This window comes from Gadus morhua, chromosome 5 (genome assembly GCF_902167405.1).
Source record: "Gadus morhua chromosome 5, gadMor3.0, whole genome shotgun sequence".
Lineage (NCBI taxonomy): Eukaryota > Metazoa > Chordata > Actinopteri > Gadiformes > Gadidae > Gadus > Gadus morhua.
In genome coordinates, this window is record NC_044052.1 from 21,237,784 (window position 1) to 21,256,632 (window position 18,849).

Genomic DNA, 18,849 nt, shown 5'->3' on the forward strand with positions numbered 1-18,849 from the left:
TCTCTCTCTCTCTCTCTCTCTCTCTCTCTCTCTCTCTCTCTCTCTCTCTCTCTCTCTCTCTCTCTCTCTCTCTCTCTCTCTCTCTCTCTCTCTCTCTCTCTCTCTCTCTCTCTCTCTCTCTCTCTCTCTCTCTCTCTCTCTCTCTCTCTCTCTCTCTCTCTCTCTCTCTCTCTCTCTCTCTCTCTCTGTGTCTATTTGCCTCTCCCTCCCTCCCTCCCTCTCTCTCTCTCTGTGTCTATTTGCCTCTCCCTCCCTCCCTCTCTCTCTCTGGGAACCCCCCCCATCCCCGTGCCTGTCGTAGCGAGCTTTTCCAATCCATTAGCTTGATTTGGAAAAAGTTTGGCGCTTTGTTCGCAGCCATCCGCTCGGAAGAGGGGAAAGACCAACACCCCTGCAGGCCTACCTAACGCCCCCCCCCCCCCCCCCCCCCCCCCCCCGTTCCCGCATCCTCGTGTCAACCGCACCCCGGGGCGCTGGATCCACTCTGGGAGGGGAACTCTTACTTAGTTGATCCCTTGATTACTAGGCTTACTTACTTCCTTTCAGGGTATTGATATTTGTGCCTAGCGTCACCTTAACAGGCAGGTAGGGCTAGTAACCATGGGAACCGCAGTTTTGCAGTGCAAACTCTGGAGGAAGGTGTGTGGGCCAGTACTGTTCATCCGTGGTCGCCAAGGAGTCCTAGCCAGGCGACCATGGATGGACACTACTGGACCTAGGCTAGGAGCCAGACCAATGCAAGCTCATTGTAGTAGGTATCTGCCGTGGCAAATGCGCCTGGCCCGACCCGTCCAGACCCGTTTCCAGCAGAGCAGAAGCGTTAGTTCAGTCCATCTCTAATATCTGCTGGCAGGCCCGGCGCTATATAATATGACGCCCTGGGCGAGATTTCCGAGCGACGGAGCTTCAGCGAGCTTCAGTGACGGTTTCAATAACAATTCAATAGCTGTTGTTCCCCCGTTCGCCCCATTCTCCGTTTTATTTCGAAACGTGTTTGGACAGCATGTTTTATTTTGCTTGCACCATTATAATTCAATAAATAAATTAATTAAGGCCGCCACCAGGAGGCGCCCCCATCGCTTTGGTCGTCCCCAACGCATTTGCCGCCCTACGCAACCGCCTAGTTCGCCCATGCCTTGCGCCGGCCCTGTCTGATGGTAGTTGCGTTGAAATTAACAGATATGACAGAATCCTCCGCTACACTTTCTCACTAGGTCATATGGAGCTTTAAAGTTCTGAAAATGAAGATGAGATAAGGTTTGAGATTTAAAATGATAATGAATATTACTTTAAAGGACAAATCTTAAAAACGTTGGCTCATGAGCGTGACCTCGTCGGCAGAACCAACTAGCGTTCTGTTGCTGTTTGACCGGACTTAACCAGGACTTAATACAAGGGCGCCCCCTAGTGTTTGTTTATCGTATTTCCAAAAATGATTAGTTGCGCCCTCCTCCCAATGGCTCTCCGTTTAGAGACGCTGCTCTGCCCAGTGTAGTCATCACGTGCATACATTCAGGCTAATGTCCTCCGCTTTCTCTGCACACTTAGAGAAATGAATTAATAAAATGCTCAAATAGGAGTAGGCTACCAATATCTCTATCAATGTTTTATATTTAATGATAACCATCAATATGAATAGGCAACACACCCATTGGCCAAATCGACATTTATTTGAAACAAATGAAATTAGTTGTTTGCATGGTTTGAGTTGCACCAAATGTATGATTCCTGTGCAAATGCAGCGTTCTACTTGAATGTTAAACGCATCACCATCAACAGTTAAAGGCCTTTGTATTAGTTAGATACGGCCTAGTTCCTATAGTTGACCCGGGACACATAAGGTACAGCAGGAGTCCAGAGAGAAGGTCCCGCGTGGGGACAGGGGGCTGGGGGAGTGGGGTCTGGTCGGACCCTCACTGGCTGCTATATTTAGCCGCCCCGAGACTTGGCTGGCCCCGGTATGGTCGGCTGGTATGGCTGGCCCGTCTCCTGTGTCACTCTGGCCGGCTGTGAGGAGGTGTACACAGGGTGTAGCTACTCGACATTAACAACAAGACTCCGCTGGGCTTTGGCATTGGTTCGGAGCGGCTTGAGGACGGACGGAGGTCGAAAACGCGTCTGATCAAACCTCCGTCGGGACGGGCGACGTTGACTTCAGTTGAACGTGAGTCGTTTGAGTTACGAGCAGCATGAGGTGTCTTTGGTGGAAACTGGCTTCAAAACAGGGACGTTGTGTCTGCAGTGAAATGAAGCATCTGGGACATATCTGACCAATGAGGTTAAAACAACAACAAAGACACAATAACTAAGTTACCATCTCTCCGACTTTCTATCTGGAATTTGAATGCGCTTTGTACTTCCCAATATCATTTCACGGTTCTGAATTCGAATCATTCTAGGTGTGTTCAGAGGTTTTATGTAAAGTCTTATTCAAGTCTGCTATTCTGGCTCAGGGTCTCCTCATAATAGGAACTCCGCTGAACTGATTTAACACTGCAGAGGCTGCCGCACACACGTGCTGTTTCTGAGGGCTATTTTGGTATCTGACAGGTTCACCGACTTACACCCACACACACACACACACACACACACACATACATGTCCACATACATGTCCACATACACACATGTATGCACATACATGTACACATACACACGCACACACACACAAACACATACACGTATACTGTACACCACATATACGTACACATTCACATACACACAACGACACACACACCCACACACTCTCACTCACTCACATACACACGCACGTACACATAAACATTCAAATATACACACACACACACACACACACACACACACACACACACACACACACACACACACACACAAAGACACACACACACACACTCACTCACTCACTCACTCACACTGACACACACACACACACACACACACACACACACACACACACACACACACACACACACACACACACACACACACACACACACACACACACACACACACACACACACACACACAGCAGAGAATCTGACGCGACCTTTGTGAATCCAGATTTAGAGAGGGAGGGGTGGTGTGGGGAGGGGGGGGGGGGGGGAGCTTGGGGAGAGAGTTAGTGCCTTGCTCTAGAGCAGTGGTTCTGAACTGGAACAATGCCTTCATGTTCTGTTGAAAACATGGAGCAAACAACATGCTGCCCCATTTGGGGTTAAACACAATGAGCCATTGAAACATGAATTAGCGTTGAAGCATTAGTCAAGTCATGGGCTTCTTTCTAAAGACGATGCCCCTCTCATAAGGCCCTCACAGCCCACTGATGATCAGTTGCGGCCACTGGTTCACCCAGCAAGCCAATCAGGTGACCCGGCGGCTAGTAATAAGGTGACCTGGGGCTAGCCAATCAGGTGAGCCGTCCAACTAATCAGGTGGCCCGGGGCTAGCCAATCGGGTCACCCAGCCAGCCAATCATGCGACGAACCAGGCAATCAGGTGTCCTGGCCAGCCAATCAGCTGACCGAGTCCAAACAATCAGCTGACCTGGCCAGATAATAAGGTGACCGAGCCAGCCGCACTAGTCGGACCAGTCCTGAATCAGGAAGCCCGCATCAAAGTTGTTAAATAAATATTTAAATGCACGGAACTTTGCATCACGTAGTTTTGTTAGGGTTTCGGTTGGACACGCTTACATATTATTATTATAATCACTTTTTGACTTAACATGAAAAGGGTTCAAACATTGTGCGAATATTGTTTAAATGAAACAACATAAGTTTCCCATACCCACAGAATACTGTAGAGCTGGGGTGTCAGACTCACCTTCACCCCGGGCCACCTCAGCATTACGGATGCCCTCAAAGGGCAGGTTGTAACTGTAAGACTATATAAATGTAACTATTCCTTAACATATTGCTAAATGACGGTCTCTGCATTTTATTATTATGTATAAATAGTGTACAAATATTGTACATGTAATTACATACATTTAAAATATATGTAAGAACATTGCTCTTTAAGACATTATGGTGTGAACATTATATTAACATTAACAATGTTATTAGAACATTGTTATACCTTCGTTATAACATTGATAACCGTGTCTTCTATGGTGTTTCTTGTTATGTTGCTATGGTGACAAACTGACATTTTGAAAAGCCTGTATCTGGTTGGGGCACACCTGCTCACATACCTTTAGCATGCACTGCTTCAGAAATGAACATTCGGCAGCTCTGGGATTTCTTCAGACACAATGAAGATAGCTTTCATTGCTGCAGCATTTTGGGCTGTAGCTTTTGTCAACATATTCTGATGTGATTGCAGTCGGCTTTTAATTCTTGGACAATCTTTATTGTTATTTTATGGAGGCGATATTTAGCATACCTGGCTCAGTGCTTGGTGTTCTTTACCACCGACACTGCGCCTCGTAGCACAGAATACATGCCGGGTTTTCTCCTTGAAGCAAACACATGTATTCGCTTTCCCATCTTTTATTAAATTGCCTTCCCGCTGCATACATTTTTGTTATGGACATTTTGCATAACAGCAGACCCCTCACATCCTGGTCATACTTTATTCAACCTCCCCCCTCTGGTAGGCGGTACAGGGCACTGCCTGCCAAAACCAGCCGACACAAAGACAGCTTCTTTCCCCAAGCAGTCACTCTGTTGAACTCTCAGAACTCCCACATCCTGTCGCTGAATAAGGTCCATTAACAATTGTGATGTACCCCATCAAACTTACAATTCAAATATTGCTAACACTACCTCTGCACTGATCTGCCTTGCACTGTATTTATATTTATATTGTAATATTAAATCTGACCGTGTACATATACACCATATATATATATATTTTTTTAATTGTATTTAAATCTTAATCACTAACTGACTGATTGCACCATTTCTACCATCTCTTGAATTGTTGTTGTGTTTTTTTTGTGTTTACTTAACAGTATTTTTATGTTTTTAGTGAATGTTGTACTTGGAGAGCAAATGGTTGCCGAAGTCAAATTCCTTGTTTGTTTACGCAAACCTGGCCAATAAAGCTGATTCTGATTCTGATTTGGGATTATTTGTAGTAAGTAAGGTATGCTGCTGCACCTCGTGCAGGTCAGTTGAGCTGACCTGTTTATCTGGCTCAGCACCCCTCTTCCTCGTGCCGATGACAGAGTGTAAACCTACGTGAGATCTCTTGAAGTAATTGTGGATGCGGGCCAGGTGAACCTGTGGCGGTTGTGGGCTTTGGCAGGCAGGTTGGTGTCGCTGAACCTTTTCGTGGATTTCGTGGGCCTTTCTTGTGATTGTTGCGACCTAAAATGACTGCAATTTTCCCAGATTTATTTGTTAAATATGAAGTTATCACTGAAAAAAACTTTAATTAAAAGAACAAAAACACTGAGAAATGGTCCTATGAATCATTGATTCTTGATTCTTTCTGCTTTCGCAATTGACTTGGATGCCAAAGCCTGTGTCATAGTGATCTCCTTCCTGCAGTTATGCAGTTCTGTAGTTATGTTTCACGGTGGAAAAATGCTTATCAATTCAAGATTTCCGCTTATGTTCCACCACAATGTTGCATGCAGTGCAAAATAATTTTCCCCCGCTTTCATGTAGAATACCAGGATACTGCTTTTCGCGATCTTTCGCAGTTATTTTGGTCGGCAAGTGTGAAACGTTGGACACGCGCATGCTGCATGAATGCTTAAATTGCTTGAAGTAGTAAACACGGAAGCAAGGCGGAAGGTAGTTTGTCGACGTCAGCCTTCTTATTGGCCAGCACACTTAAGTTCATATGGTTACCTGAAGGTTGTCTGGGTTACTTGAAGGGCACCTGTAGGTTGTCTAGGTTACCTGAAGGTTGTGTAAGTTACCTCAAGGGTACCTGTAGGTTGTCTAGGTTACCTGAATGTAACCTATAGGTTAACTGGAGGTTGCCTAGGTTACTTGAAGGTTGCCTAGGTTACCTGAAGGGCACTTGTAGGTTGTCAAGGTTACCTGAAGGTTGCCGAGGTTACCTGAAAGTTATCTGCAGGATGTCTAGGTTACCTGAAGGTAACGTGTAGGTTAACTGGAGGTTACCTAGGTTACTTGAACGTTGCCTAGGCTACCTGAAGTATATCTGTAGGTTGTCCAGGTTACATGAAGTTGACATCTTGGTTGTCGCGGTTAACTGTAGGTTACCTGTAGGTTGCTTAGGTTAACTGTAGGTTGCCTCGGTTACCTGTAGGTTTCCTAGGTTACTTGTATGTTACCAGTCTGTAAGCTGTTGGTTGCTTTGGTTACCTTAAGGTTGTCTAGGCTACCGGTAAGTTACCTGTAGGCGGCTGATGTTACCTGTAAGTTGCTTAGGTTAACTGTAGGTTGCCTAGGTTACCTGTAGGTTACCCTTTCTTATTGTCTCTGGAGTCCCCATAAGTCTTGGTGGAGAAAGCTTTTGTTGGATCCATGTCTCTGTTCTTATCGCATCCTCATAGGACTTGTGCTGCTACCACACCTCGTGTTATCACTGCTAAGCTAACCAGTTTTTCTGGCTCAGCTCCCCTCTTCCTCATACCGCTGACCACGTTTGAACCTACGTTAGAGCTCTGGAAGTGATAGTGGACGCGGGTCAAGTGAACCTGTGGGCGTTGGCGGGCAGGTTGGTGTCGCTGAACCTGTTGAATGGGCCTCAACCAACCTCAGCCAACATTCTGTGCTGGGGTGTTGGCGCCTCCTGAAGAGGGCCTCGATCCCCCCCCCACCTGTCCCTGCTCCAGTGGACCTGGCCGCCTTGTCCTCTGACCCCCCTCCGGTTGACCCATCCAGCAGCCCGGTTGAGATTCTGCCTTCTTATTGGCCAACGCACTGAAGCACATATGGGCACCTGTAGGTTGCTTAGGTTACCTGAAGGGTACCTGTAGGTTGTCGAGGTTACTGAAGGTTGTCGAGGTTACCTTAAGGGTACCTGTAGGTTGTCGAGGTTACCTGAAGGTTGTCGAGGGTACCTGAAGGTTGTCTAAGTTACCTCAAGGGTACCTGAAGGTTACCCAGGTTACCTGAAAGTTATCTGCAGGTTGTCTCGGTTAACTGAAGGGTACCTGTATGTTGTCTGGCTACCTGAAGGTAAACTGTAGGTTAACTGGAGGTTGCCTAGGTTACTTGAAGGTTGCCTAGGTTACCTGAAGGTTACCTGAAGGTTGTCAAGGTAACCTGAAGGTTGTCTAGGTAACCTGAAGGTTGTCTAGGTTACCTGAAGGTTACTTGAAGGTTGTCAAGGTTACCTGAAGGTTGCCTAGGTTACCTGAAAGTTATCTGCAGGTTGTCTCTGTTACCTGAAGGGTACCTGTAGGTTGTCTAGGTTACCTGAAGGTAAACTGTACGTTAACTGGAGGTTGTCTAGTTACATGAAGTCGACATGTTGGTTGTCAAGGTTACCTGTAGGTTGCTTAGGATAACTGTAGGTTGCCTGGGTTACCTGTAGGTTTCCTTGGTTACCTGTAGGTTACCCTTTTTCATTGTCATGTTACCAGTCTGTAAGCTGTTGGTTGTCTAGGTTACCTAAAGGTTGTCTAGCCTACCGGTAAGTTACCTGTAGGCGGCTGATGTTACCTGTAAGTTGCTTAGGTTAACTGTAGGTTGCCTAGGTTACCTGTAGGTTACCCTTTTTCATTGTCTCTGGAGTCCCCATAAAGTCTTGGTGGAGAAAGCTTTTGTTGGATCCATGTCTCTGTTCTTATCGCATCCTCATAGGACTTGTGCTGTTACCACACCTCGTGTTATCACTGTTTTTCTGGCTCAGCACCCCTCTTCCTCATACCGCCGACCACGTTTGAACCTACTTTAGAGCTCTGGAAGTGATTGGCGGGCAGGTTGGTGTTGCTGAACCTGTTGAATGGGCCTCAGCCAACATTCTGTGCTGGGGTGTTGGCCCCGGTCCCCCCCCCCCCCCCGCTCCAGTGGACCTGGCCGCCTTGAACTCTGACCCCCCTCCGGTAGACCGACCCAGCGGCCCCGTTGAGATTCTGCCTTCTTAAGTTCGGATGGTTACCTGTAGGTTGCCTAGGTTAGCTGAAGGGTACCTGTAGGCTGTCGAGGTTACCTGAAGGTTATCTAGGTTACCTAAAGGTTACCTGAAGGTTGCCTAGGTTACCTGAAGGTTGTCTAAGTTCCCTCAAGGGTACCTGAAGTACCTGAAGGTTATCTGCAGGTTGCCTAGGTCACCTGAAGATTGTCAAGGTTACCTGAGGGTTGCATAGGTTTCCTGATGGGTTACAAGTTGGTGGTTAAGGTTACCTGAAGGTAACCTGCAGGTTGTCTTGGTTACCTGAAGGGTACCTCTTGGTTGTCTAGGTTACCTGTAGGTTGCCAAAGTTAACTGTAGGTTGTCTCGGTTACCTGTAAGTTGTCTCGGTTACCTGTAGGTTGCCTAGGTTACCTGTTAACAATGGCATTCCAGGGAGTCTGTTCGTCCACCCCCCATGGCTACCTAGCTGCCCCTGGGCAAGGCACCGAGCCTACCTGCCCCTGACCAGGTGGTGTTACTGGGCTCCTCTATAAGGGGACTCAGGGTGGTGGTGTTACTGGGCTCCTCTGTAAGGGGACTCAGGGTGGTGGTGTTACTGGGCTCCTCTATAAGGGGACTCAGGGTGGTGGTGTTACTGGGCTCCTCTATAAGGGGACTCAGGGTGGTGGTGTTACTGGGCTCCTCTATAAGGGGACTCAGGGTGGTGGTGTTACTGGGCTCCTCTATAAGGGGACTCAGGGTGGTGCGTTGGAACCGGTTTCACCGCTGAATGGACTTGTGTATGTCAGCTAAATATATGTCATGCAATTAATGGAACTGGTGACTGGTTGAATGGAGGGAACAGCTGGATTGCAATCTTTTTGTCGTGTGTGTGTGTGTGTGTGTCTGGTTGTGTGTGTGTGTGTGTGTGTGTGCTCGAGTTCATGCGTGTGTGTGAGTCTGTTTTCACTCCACCTGGCACACCCAGGGGGGTGGAGTCAGAGATCACTGCAGTTATAAGCATCTTCAGAGAGAGACGGAGACAGAGAGCAGGAAAACGTTCAAGGTGAGCTCCTCCAATATTCAGATGTTTTGGACTTGTTTCTGTTCGATAATAATTTTGTCAATAGATTGATAATAATTAATATCATATTTACCTCAGATCTTATGTAATTCATATTCTAAATGTACGAGTTGATCAGGACCTAAAAACAGTTTTTATCTAAAGGTCGAAAAGAAAAGAAGACGTCTGGTCCCGTCTCAAGATCAGGAAGCAAAGGACAAAAAGTCTTCCGTGTGCTAACGAGCCAAGCTGACACATTGATACGACATGACTACGGAAAGGCCGAGAATCTTTGAGTATGTTGGTGTTGCAGACCGGCCAGGTGCCAGACATAACCACAGGTTCATCACGACCAGAGACGAGCCGGATGAATTGTGGGGAGAAAGAAGAAATGGTGTCCTCAAGTTCCTGCTGTTCTACACTGAAGATATTGTGGCCTGGACCGCAACCCTGTGTCCGATACGCGAAAAATATCAAATACGATTCTCCATATACAGCAATGGAACTATCATGATCCATCCAAAGGAGAAAAAGAAAGAAAAAAAGGAAAAGGGAAAAAAGGAAAAGGGAAAAAAGGAAGAAACAAATCAGGAACCTCCACCACTGCAGAAGTTCATAGAGGATTTTAAGAAAATTAAAGGTGGAATGTTGGTCATCATGGTAAAGGGTTTAACAATAAAGGATGAAGCAGGGGGTGGGAGAACTGAGGTCAAAAGGGAAAATACAGAACAAGAAGAATTTACAGAACCAACAGAATGCTGTTTCTGCCTCCAACCACTGACCGACTAACCCACTCAGCAAGGTGACGAAGTGAATGAAGGGGAAGACAGGGACGATTCTAGCAAGGTAACAGTGTGAATTAAGGGCAAGACAGGAACATATCTATATATAGTTGACAGGGTGATTTGAGGGGAAGACAGGAACATATATATGCAGGTGACAGGGTGATTTGAGGGGAAGTCATGGGAGGTTTCTATCCAAGTGACGGGGTTAATTAAGGGGAAGACAAGAACCCTGTCATATGCAGGTGACAGGGTGAATGAAGACAGGATCTTGCCATTCAGTTGACAGGGTGAATGAAGACAGGATCAAAGCATACAGGTGACAGGGTGAATGGAGGGCAAGACAGGACCATAGCACACAGGTGACAGGGGGAATGAAGACAGGACCATAGCACACAGGTGACAGGGTGAATGAGGGGTACTACATTAGTAGATCAGGTTTGTACATTATGCTGTGGTCCTATATCTGGTTTTATGCTTAGCACTGATTATACTGATGATATGTTATATTCCTATGATGTTCCTAATAAATTTGACCTTCTCATTGTATCATGTGTGGACTCCCATCTTTGTTCTTATTCCTGAGGGTGGTCGCAACACAGATGACAGGGTGAATGAAGACAGGATCATAAAATACAGGGGACAGAGTGAATGAAGACAGGAACATAGTATGTAGGTGGTTAGATTAGATTAGATTTATTTTTATTGTCCTTATTCAACAGAGTTAATCAACGAAATTAAGTTAATAGCATCACCACTGGCATAGTATGTATATAAATATATTAATAAATAAATAATAAATCAATAAATCAATAAATAATAACATGAATGAGAATGCAGCAAGTCCAGTCCATAGTTGTGATGTGTGAGAGTGAGAGGGGGGGGGGGGGGGGGCTGCAGTCCTCCCTCTTCTGCAGCCGCGCACAGCGTCTCCTCCTCCGCGTCTCAGCCTCAGGAGTGCTGGATGGTGATCTGGTGATCTCGGCTGGGATGGTTACAGGGTGAATGAAGACAGGAACGGAGTATACAGGTGACACAGTAAAGGAAGATAGAAACATAGTATACAGGTGACGGGGTGAATAAAGACTCGGTAAGGGACTGCTTCTGCTTCATGCTGGTCTTTGTGCTGTGTCAGCTGACCTGCTGCTGGGTCACATGACTGTGAGAGACGTGTCGGGCGTAACCAGTGCCTGATGCGGCGGGGCGTTCCTGGGAACGTTCCCGTGGAGCCGGTTGAAGCACGCCCCGGCTGAGGCTGCCCCAGTGCCCTTGGGCCAGGGCGCTGGGTGTTAACATTGAGTTAGACTGAGTTGATGAATCTCTGACACAGGTTTCCATTTATTATTGCATCTACATTTCTACTTCTCTTTTGTGTATAGAATTATGTTCTTTATATCATATCTGTGCTTTATTGGTTTCAATTAGTTACTGCTTTTGCGCCCAAAATGTCCTGTCTGAGATCAATAAATGATAATCGTATCTATCGATATCTCTCTTATTTATCAATATCTCTCCTCCTTGTCGATATCTCTCTTATCTGTCAACATCTCTCTTATCTATCAATATCTCTCTTCTCTGTCGATATCTCTTATCTCTCGATATCTCTGCTATTTGTCAATATCTCTCTTATCTCTCGATATCGCTTCTATATGTCGATATCACTCTTATCTGTCTATATTTCTCTTGTCTATCAATATCTCTCTTATCTTCCATGTACGCACACACAGTTAAACACCCTGTATGTATGACGCCTTGACTTTAATAGTACATGTTTGACAATTCAAAACGTGATATTCATGTGACAGGAGAAAGGTTCTGGGTTCAAACCCCAACTTCCACAGCCTGTAGGGGCCCTACTGCAGGGCCCCCGCTAACCCGGACCTGCTCCTTAATGACCTGTCTCTGTACTGTCTAACCCCTACCTGCTCCTTAATGACCTGTCTCTGTACTGTCTAACCCCCACCTGCTCCTTAATGACCTGTCTCTGTACTGTCTAACCCCTACCTGCTCCTTAATGACCTGTCTCTGTACTGTCTAACCCCCACCTGCTCCTTAATGACCTGTCTCTGTACTGTCTAACCCCTACCTGCTCCTTAATGACCCGTCTCTGTACTGTCTAACCCCCACCTGCTCCTTAATGACCTGTCTCTGTACTGTCTAACCCCCACCTGCTCCTTAATGACCTGTCTCTGTACTGTCTAACCCCTACCTGCTCCTTAATGGCCTGTCTCTGTACTGTCTAATCCCTACTTGCTCCTTAATGACCTGTCTCTGTACTGTCTAACCCCCACCTGCTCCTTAATGACCTGTCTCTGTACTGTCTAACCCCTACCTGCTCCTTAATGACCTGTGACTGTACTGTCTAACCCCTACCTGCTCCTTAATGACCTGTCTCTGTACTGTCTAACCCCTACCTGCTCCTTAATGACCTGTCTCTGTACTGTCTAACCCCTACCTGCTCCTCAATGACCTGTCTCTGTACTGTCTAACCCTACCTGCTCCTCAATGACCTGTCTCTGTACTGTCTAACCCCTACCTGCTCCTTAATGACCCGTCTCTGTACTGTCTAACCCCTACCTGCCCCTAATGACCTGTCTCTGTACTGTCTAACCCAGGGGTGGGCAATTCATTTTCTCAAAGCGCCACATGAGAAACAGGGCCTGTTGTGGAGGGCCAGACCAATTGGCTAAATTCAAATCAGCTCAATATTAATTTGATCTCTTTATAAAAAGCAGTAAAATGTAGGGTATTTGATAAGCTGCGACTGGTAAGAGTAAAAGTTATGATTGGCATGTTTTCAAAGAACAGCATTGATTGCACTTTATAAAGTGCTTTTACTATTTCATTGCAGCGTAATTACAGAATTAGCTTTTTTTCCACATGTTTTCTTCAGATGAAGAACTGAAGCAGACATAGTACAAAATGACAACATGTCACTATTTGAACAGTATACTCAGGGGCGGTTCTAGGTTCTGACTTTTGGGGGGACTCAACCCCAGGAAGCCACAGGGGTATATGAAGTATATCAAGTCCTGTCCAAGATTTTTTTATTCCACAACCTTTATATCTATCTTAGTTACTATGCTGTTGTATGTCTAAGCCAATAGCTGGCAGTGTCAGTTAAATAATGCAGTTCTGAACCACTGAAGTGATGAAAGGAAAAAAGACTGTTTGGATGAAGGAATAATCAATGGTTGTGAACTGTAATAACAAATTTGAGGTATATTAAATTTCCTTTGTGTAAGTTTCACCAAAGAATGAGCATATTTTCCCATTTCCCATTTACACATTTACTGAAACACATTGGTACAAGATGTACTAGGTTAATAATATGAGAAACATATCACTATTTCGGGAGCACAAAATTATGTCGCCTCAGCTTCATGGACCCATACAATTTTATAAATTGTATCCACATACATTTTTATAAAACTTGTGATGCAAAAAAAGATCAACAAGTACAACATGTACTAGCCTAATATTATGAGTGACGGACCACTATTTCGGGAGCACTAAACTATGTTGTCTCACTCAGTGGCGCAAAAAGTTGGTATGCACTATATGCGGCGCATAGGGGCGCCGCACCAGAGGGGGCGCCAAAGCGATGGAAGTAAAATTATTTGAGTCGGCATTTTCTGTATTTAACAGCGTTTGTGTAAATGATATGATGATCAATAACAGAGGAACGTCACTGATAAGGCACCCCCCGCTTTTCTTTTACTTCAATCTCTATACAAGTCTTTGTTTTATGTCAATAGACCCAGTAAAAACGGAGTTATAAAGTTGATACTTTACAATTCCGTTAATAATCCAAAAGTTAATAAATTAATAATCCAAAAAAAATAAATAAAATTACTATCGTATCTGAATCGAGACTGAATCGTTCTACACAGTATTGCGATGCATCGAAGAATCGATTATTTTTCCCACCCCTATTGGTTACTGTACTCCAACAGTTCTAACAGAGTCTATTGTTTTGCATGTAAGCTTTTTGGTGAAGCTAGAGTTGCTGACACGCGCCTTGTGGTGGGGTATAACTGGCTGTGTCTTTTAAAGATACTGAAGCACCATGAAGCAAGTGGTTACCACATAAATACTTATCTGATGTGGAAAGAATTGGCATCCCGCTTATGCCTAGGTAAAACTATTGATAGCGAATTGCAGAGAGCCTGTTGACTCGAGTGATCGACTGCATACTCTTCCTTGCAGAAAGAAACCTGCCACTGAGGGGGACAAAATGCACAGTTAGGAAATCCTAGAAATTGACATTTTCTGGGTATCCTTGATCTCTTATATCACGGTATGATGTTACACTGGCGGAGCATCTTAAAAAGGCGGCCTTTAAAAAAAACATTGGATATCTGTCCTGGTGCACTCAAAAATATATTTTTTGATTCAACATCAAAGTGTGTTTTAGGTCCCCCTGGTCTCACTTTCAGGGGCCGATATATTTTTATAAAACTTCTGATGCAAAAAAATCGTGTTGTTCTGATGCAAAAAAAAACAAAACACTGGCATAACTTTATCAGCTGAGGGCGTTTTCATTGCCATAACAACTTGAGCTAATCAACAAGTACAACATGTTCCAGACCAGTGATTCTCAATTATTTTCTGTCATTCCCCCCCTAGGCGCCCTCCCTGAATTGAAATAGCCTACTATTGAGAACCTGCTAATATTTATTTATTTAGATTAATAAAATTAGCCGAGATAACATCTGCAACAATTTAAAACAATTTCCATGTTGAGTTTATTAACTCAATTTGTAACATTTAGACAAGACTGCTAAGTCTGTGTGAATCTCAACACAGAGAAACAAGAGCAAATGAATCACTGGGGTTTGCATTTAATTAAAATTACTTTTAAACAGTAAACATTGGTCACTTGTCAGCTTCATCAGCTTATTCCCTTTCAAAAAAAGTAATATGTTCATCTTTCAAGCATCAATAAAGACACCAATCCCTCTGTCATGATTTTGTAAGATCAAAATTCTTGTAAAACTTCTGATCCTTGGTATTATGTTTATTTAAAATAAAATAAAATAAAATAAGTAACTCATTAAAATAAATAAATAAATAAATCAGACACTAAGTCCCCTCTGCCGCTCACGCCCCCCCTGACACCTTTAATCAGCTGAGGGCGTTTCCATGAGTCTCATAGTATTAGAACATGTGGTACATGTTGATTAGCCCACGTTGTTATGGCAATGAATACGCCCTCAGCTGATGAAATATGCCAGCGTTTTTTTTCAACTGAAAATAAGCACTCATGTCATATTTTTCTGCTCCTTGCACTTTATCATGCTTATCATGCTACGCAGCGTTACAAGGCTCTGCCGACTAAAACATGAAGCAATTCAAGAAGAGGCATAGATAGAATCGCCTTGTGGTCAACTGTCATTTAATAGACATCTGACAGATTATGTTAAAATGAATATCATTATTATTACCAGGTCATGTTATAACACAGCTGGAAATCATGGATTTTATGATAAAGACTAGCTAGCCTTTTTGACAGATTCCCCCCCCCCCCCCCCCCCCCCCCCACTCAGGGTGGTGGTGTTACTGGGCTCCTCTGTAAGGGGACTCAGGGTGGTGGTGTTACTGGGCTCCTCTATAAGGGGACTCAGGGTGGTGGTGTTACTGGGCTCCTCTATAAGGGGACTCAGGGTGGTGGTGTTACTGGGCTCCTCTGTAAGGGGACTCAGGGTGGTGGTGTTACTGGGCTCCTCTGTAAGGGGACTCAGGGTGGTGGTGTTACTGGGCTCCTCTGTAAGGGGACTCAGGGTGGTGGTGTTACTGGACTCCTCTGTAAGGGGACTCAGGGTGGTGGTGTTACTGGGCTCCTCTGTAAGGGGACTCAGGGTGGTGGTGTTACTGGGCTCCTCTGTAAGGGGACTCAGGGTGGTGGTGTTACTGGGCTCCTCTGTAAGGGGACTCAGGGTGGTGGTGTTACTGGGCTCCTCTATAAGGGGACTCAGGGTGGTGGTGTTACTGGGCTCCTCTATAAGGGGACTCAGGGTGGTGGTGTTACTGGGCTCCTGTGTGTTTGTGGGTGTGTGTGTGTGTGTGTGTGTGTGTGTGTGTGTGTGTGTGTGTGTGTGTGTGTGTGTGTGTGTGTGTGTGTGTGTGTGTGTGTGTGTGTGTGTGTGTGTGTGTGTGTGAGTGTGTGTGTGTGTGTTTTTACTCCACCTGACCCACCCAGGGGGGTGGAGTCACAGAACACTGCAGTTATAAGCATCTTCAGAGAGAGACAGAGACAGAGAGCAGGAAAACGGTCAAGGTGAGTTCCTCCAATATTCAGATGTTTGGACTTGTTTTGTTTTGACAATAATTTCATAATTATTAATATCATATTTACATATTACATATCACCAGAGCTTATGTAATTCATACTCTAAATGTACGAGTTGATCAGGACTTAAACACAGTTTTTATCTAAAGGTTTAAAGAAAAGAAGATAACTGGTCCAGTCTGGAATCAGTAAGGAGCCAACAGAAAGTCTTCTACGTTCTATCGAGCCCAGCTGACACATCGCTACGACATGGCTGCATCTGACATTGACCCTGCATTCTTTGAATATCGAAAAATAACAGTTGAGCGTTCCAAACATACTCTCAGGTTTGAAAAGATCAGAGAAGTAGTGGAGGTATTGTGGACAAATAAACTTAAAACAAAGGAAATCTACATGTTCCTGCTGTTCTACACTAAAAACACTGCAGCCTGGGGCAGGGTTCTTCGTATGGAACTCCTCTCAGGAATGAATATAAGATTTGCCATATACAGTAATGGTACTGTGATGATCCATTACCTGTATCCTGAAAATTACAAGAAAAAAAAGGAAGACAAGAAAGATGCAACTCCACTGCAGGAGTTCATAAATAAATTTCCAGATATGAAACTTAAGGCAAACCGGTATAGAGGAGAGGGGGAGGATGGGAATGGGGAGGGAATTCAACGTTTAAACATGAACCCAGAGCAAGAATTAATAAACGAATGCTTTTTATGCGACCATGAATTTACGTGTTGTCGGGGAGATTAATAGAAATCGTTAATGCAGGAGAAGCCATGGAACATATCTATACAGGTCACAGGGTGAATAAGGGGTACTACATCAGTAGATCATCTTTGTACCGTGTGCTGCAGACCTATGTTTGATTTTATGCTCAGAACTGATTACACAGATGACATGTTATATTCCTATGATGTTCAAAATAAATCTGACCTGCTCATTGTATCATGTGTGGACTCCCATCTTTGTTCTGATTCCTGAGGGTGGTCGCAACACAGGTGACAGGGTGAATGACGAGAGGATCATAGTACACAGATGACAGAGTGAATGAAGACAGGTCCATAGTATACAGTGACAGAGTGAATGAATACAGGCACTTAGTACATAGGTGACAGAGTGCCTGAATACAGGCACTTAGTACACAGGTGGTGACAGGGTGAATTAAGACAAGATCATAAAATACAGGTGACAGAATGAATGAAGACAGGAACATAGTATACAGGGGACAGGGTGAATGAAGACAGGATCACAGTACACAGGTGACAGGGTGAATGAAGACAGGATCACAGTATACAGGTGACAGGATGAATAAAGACTTGGTAAGGGACTGCCTCTGCTTCATGCTGGTCTATGTGCTGTGTCAGCTGACCTGCTGCTGGGTCACATGACTGTGAGAGACGTGTCGGGCGTAACCAGTGCCTGATGCGGCGGGGGCGTTCCTGGGAACGTTCCCGTGGAGCCGGTTGAAGCACGGCCCAGCTGAGGCTGCCCCAGTGCCCTTGGGCCCGGGCGCTGGGTGTTAACATTGAGTTCTACTGAGTTGATGGATTACTGACACAGGTTTCCATTTATTATTGCATCTACATTTCTACTTCTCTTGTGTGTATAGACTTATGTTCTTTATAACATATCTGATCTTTATTGCTTTTATTAGGAACTGCTTTTGCACCAAAAATGTCCTGTCTGGGATCAATAAATGATAATCGTATCTATCGATATCTCTCTTATTTATCAATATCTCTCCTCCTTGTCCATATCTGTCTTATTAGTCGATATCTCTCTTCTCTGTAGATATCTCTCTTATCTATCAATATCTCTCCTATAGGTCGATATCTCTTTTATCTGTCGATATCTCTCTTATCTCTCGATATCGCTCCTATTTGTCGATATCTCTCTTATCTGTCGATATCTCTCTTATCTCTCGGAATTTCTCCTATATGTCGATATCTCTCTTATCTGTCCATATTTTTCTTGTCTATAAATATCTCTCTTATCTTCCATGTACGCACACCCAGTTAAACACCCTGTATGTATGACACCTTGACTTTAATGGTACATGTTCGACAATTCAAAACGTGATATTCATGTGACAGGAGAAAGGTTCTGGGTTCAAACCCCAACTTCCACAGCCTGTGGGGGCCCTACTGCCCTGTCTCTGTACTGTCCAACCCCTACCTGCTCCTTAATGACCTGTCTCTGTACTGTCTAACCCCTACCTGCTCCTTAATGACCTGTCTCTGTACTGTCTAACCCCTACCTGCCCCTTAATGACCTGTCTCTGTACTGTCTAACCCCTACCTGCTCCTTAATGACCTGTCTCTGTACTGTCTAACCCCTACCTGCTCCTTAATGACCTGTGACTGTACTGTCTAACCCCTACCTGCTCCTTAATGACCTGTCTCTGTACTGTCTAACCCCTACCCGTCTCTGTACTGTCTAACCCCTACCTGCTCCTTAATGACCTGTCTCTGTACTGTCTAACCTCTACCTGCTCCTTAATGACCTGTCTCTGTACTGTCTAACCCCAACCTGTCTCTGTACTGTCAAACCCCTACCTGCTCCTTAATGACCTGTCTCTGTACTGTCTAACCCTACCTGCTCCTTAATGACCCGTCTCTGTACTGTCTAACCCCTACCTGCTCCTTAATGACCTGTCTCTGTACTGTCTAACCCCTACCTGCTCCTTAATGACCTTTCTGTACTGTCCAACCCCTACCGGCTCCTTAATGACCTGTCCCTGTACTGTCTAACCCC

General features: G+C 44.9%; 2 protein-coding genes across 2 annotated transcripts in view; both read left to right on the plus strand.

The window, feature by feature from the left end:
- Positions 1–1,953: 1,953 nt before the first annotated feature.
- syne2b (spectrin repeat containing, nuclear envelope 2b) overlaps positions 1,954–18,849 on the plus strand; it is a 159,466-nt gene continuing 142,570 nt past the window's right edge. The window contains exon 1 of the mRNA XM_030356047.1: positions 1,954–2,164. The gene's annotated coding sequence lies outside the window, so the exon portion shown is untranslated. The remainder of the gene's footprint in view (positions 2,165–18,849) is intronic.
- LOC115543628 (glycine-rich cell wall structural protein 1.8-like) lies at positions 7,374–17,040 on the plus strand. Its single transcript, XM_030356046.1, has 4 exons — positions 7,374–7,395; positions 8,491–8,724; positions 15,360–16,086; positions 16,248–17,040. The coding sequence occupies exons 1-4, from the start codon at positions 7,374–7,376 to the stop codon at positions 16,288–16,290; spliced, it is 1,026 nt and encodes a 341-aa protein (XP_030211906.1). The 3' UTR covers positions 16,291–17,040.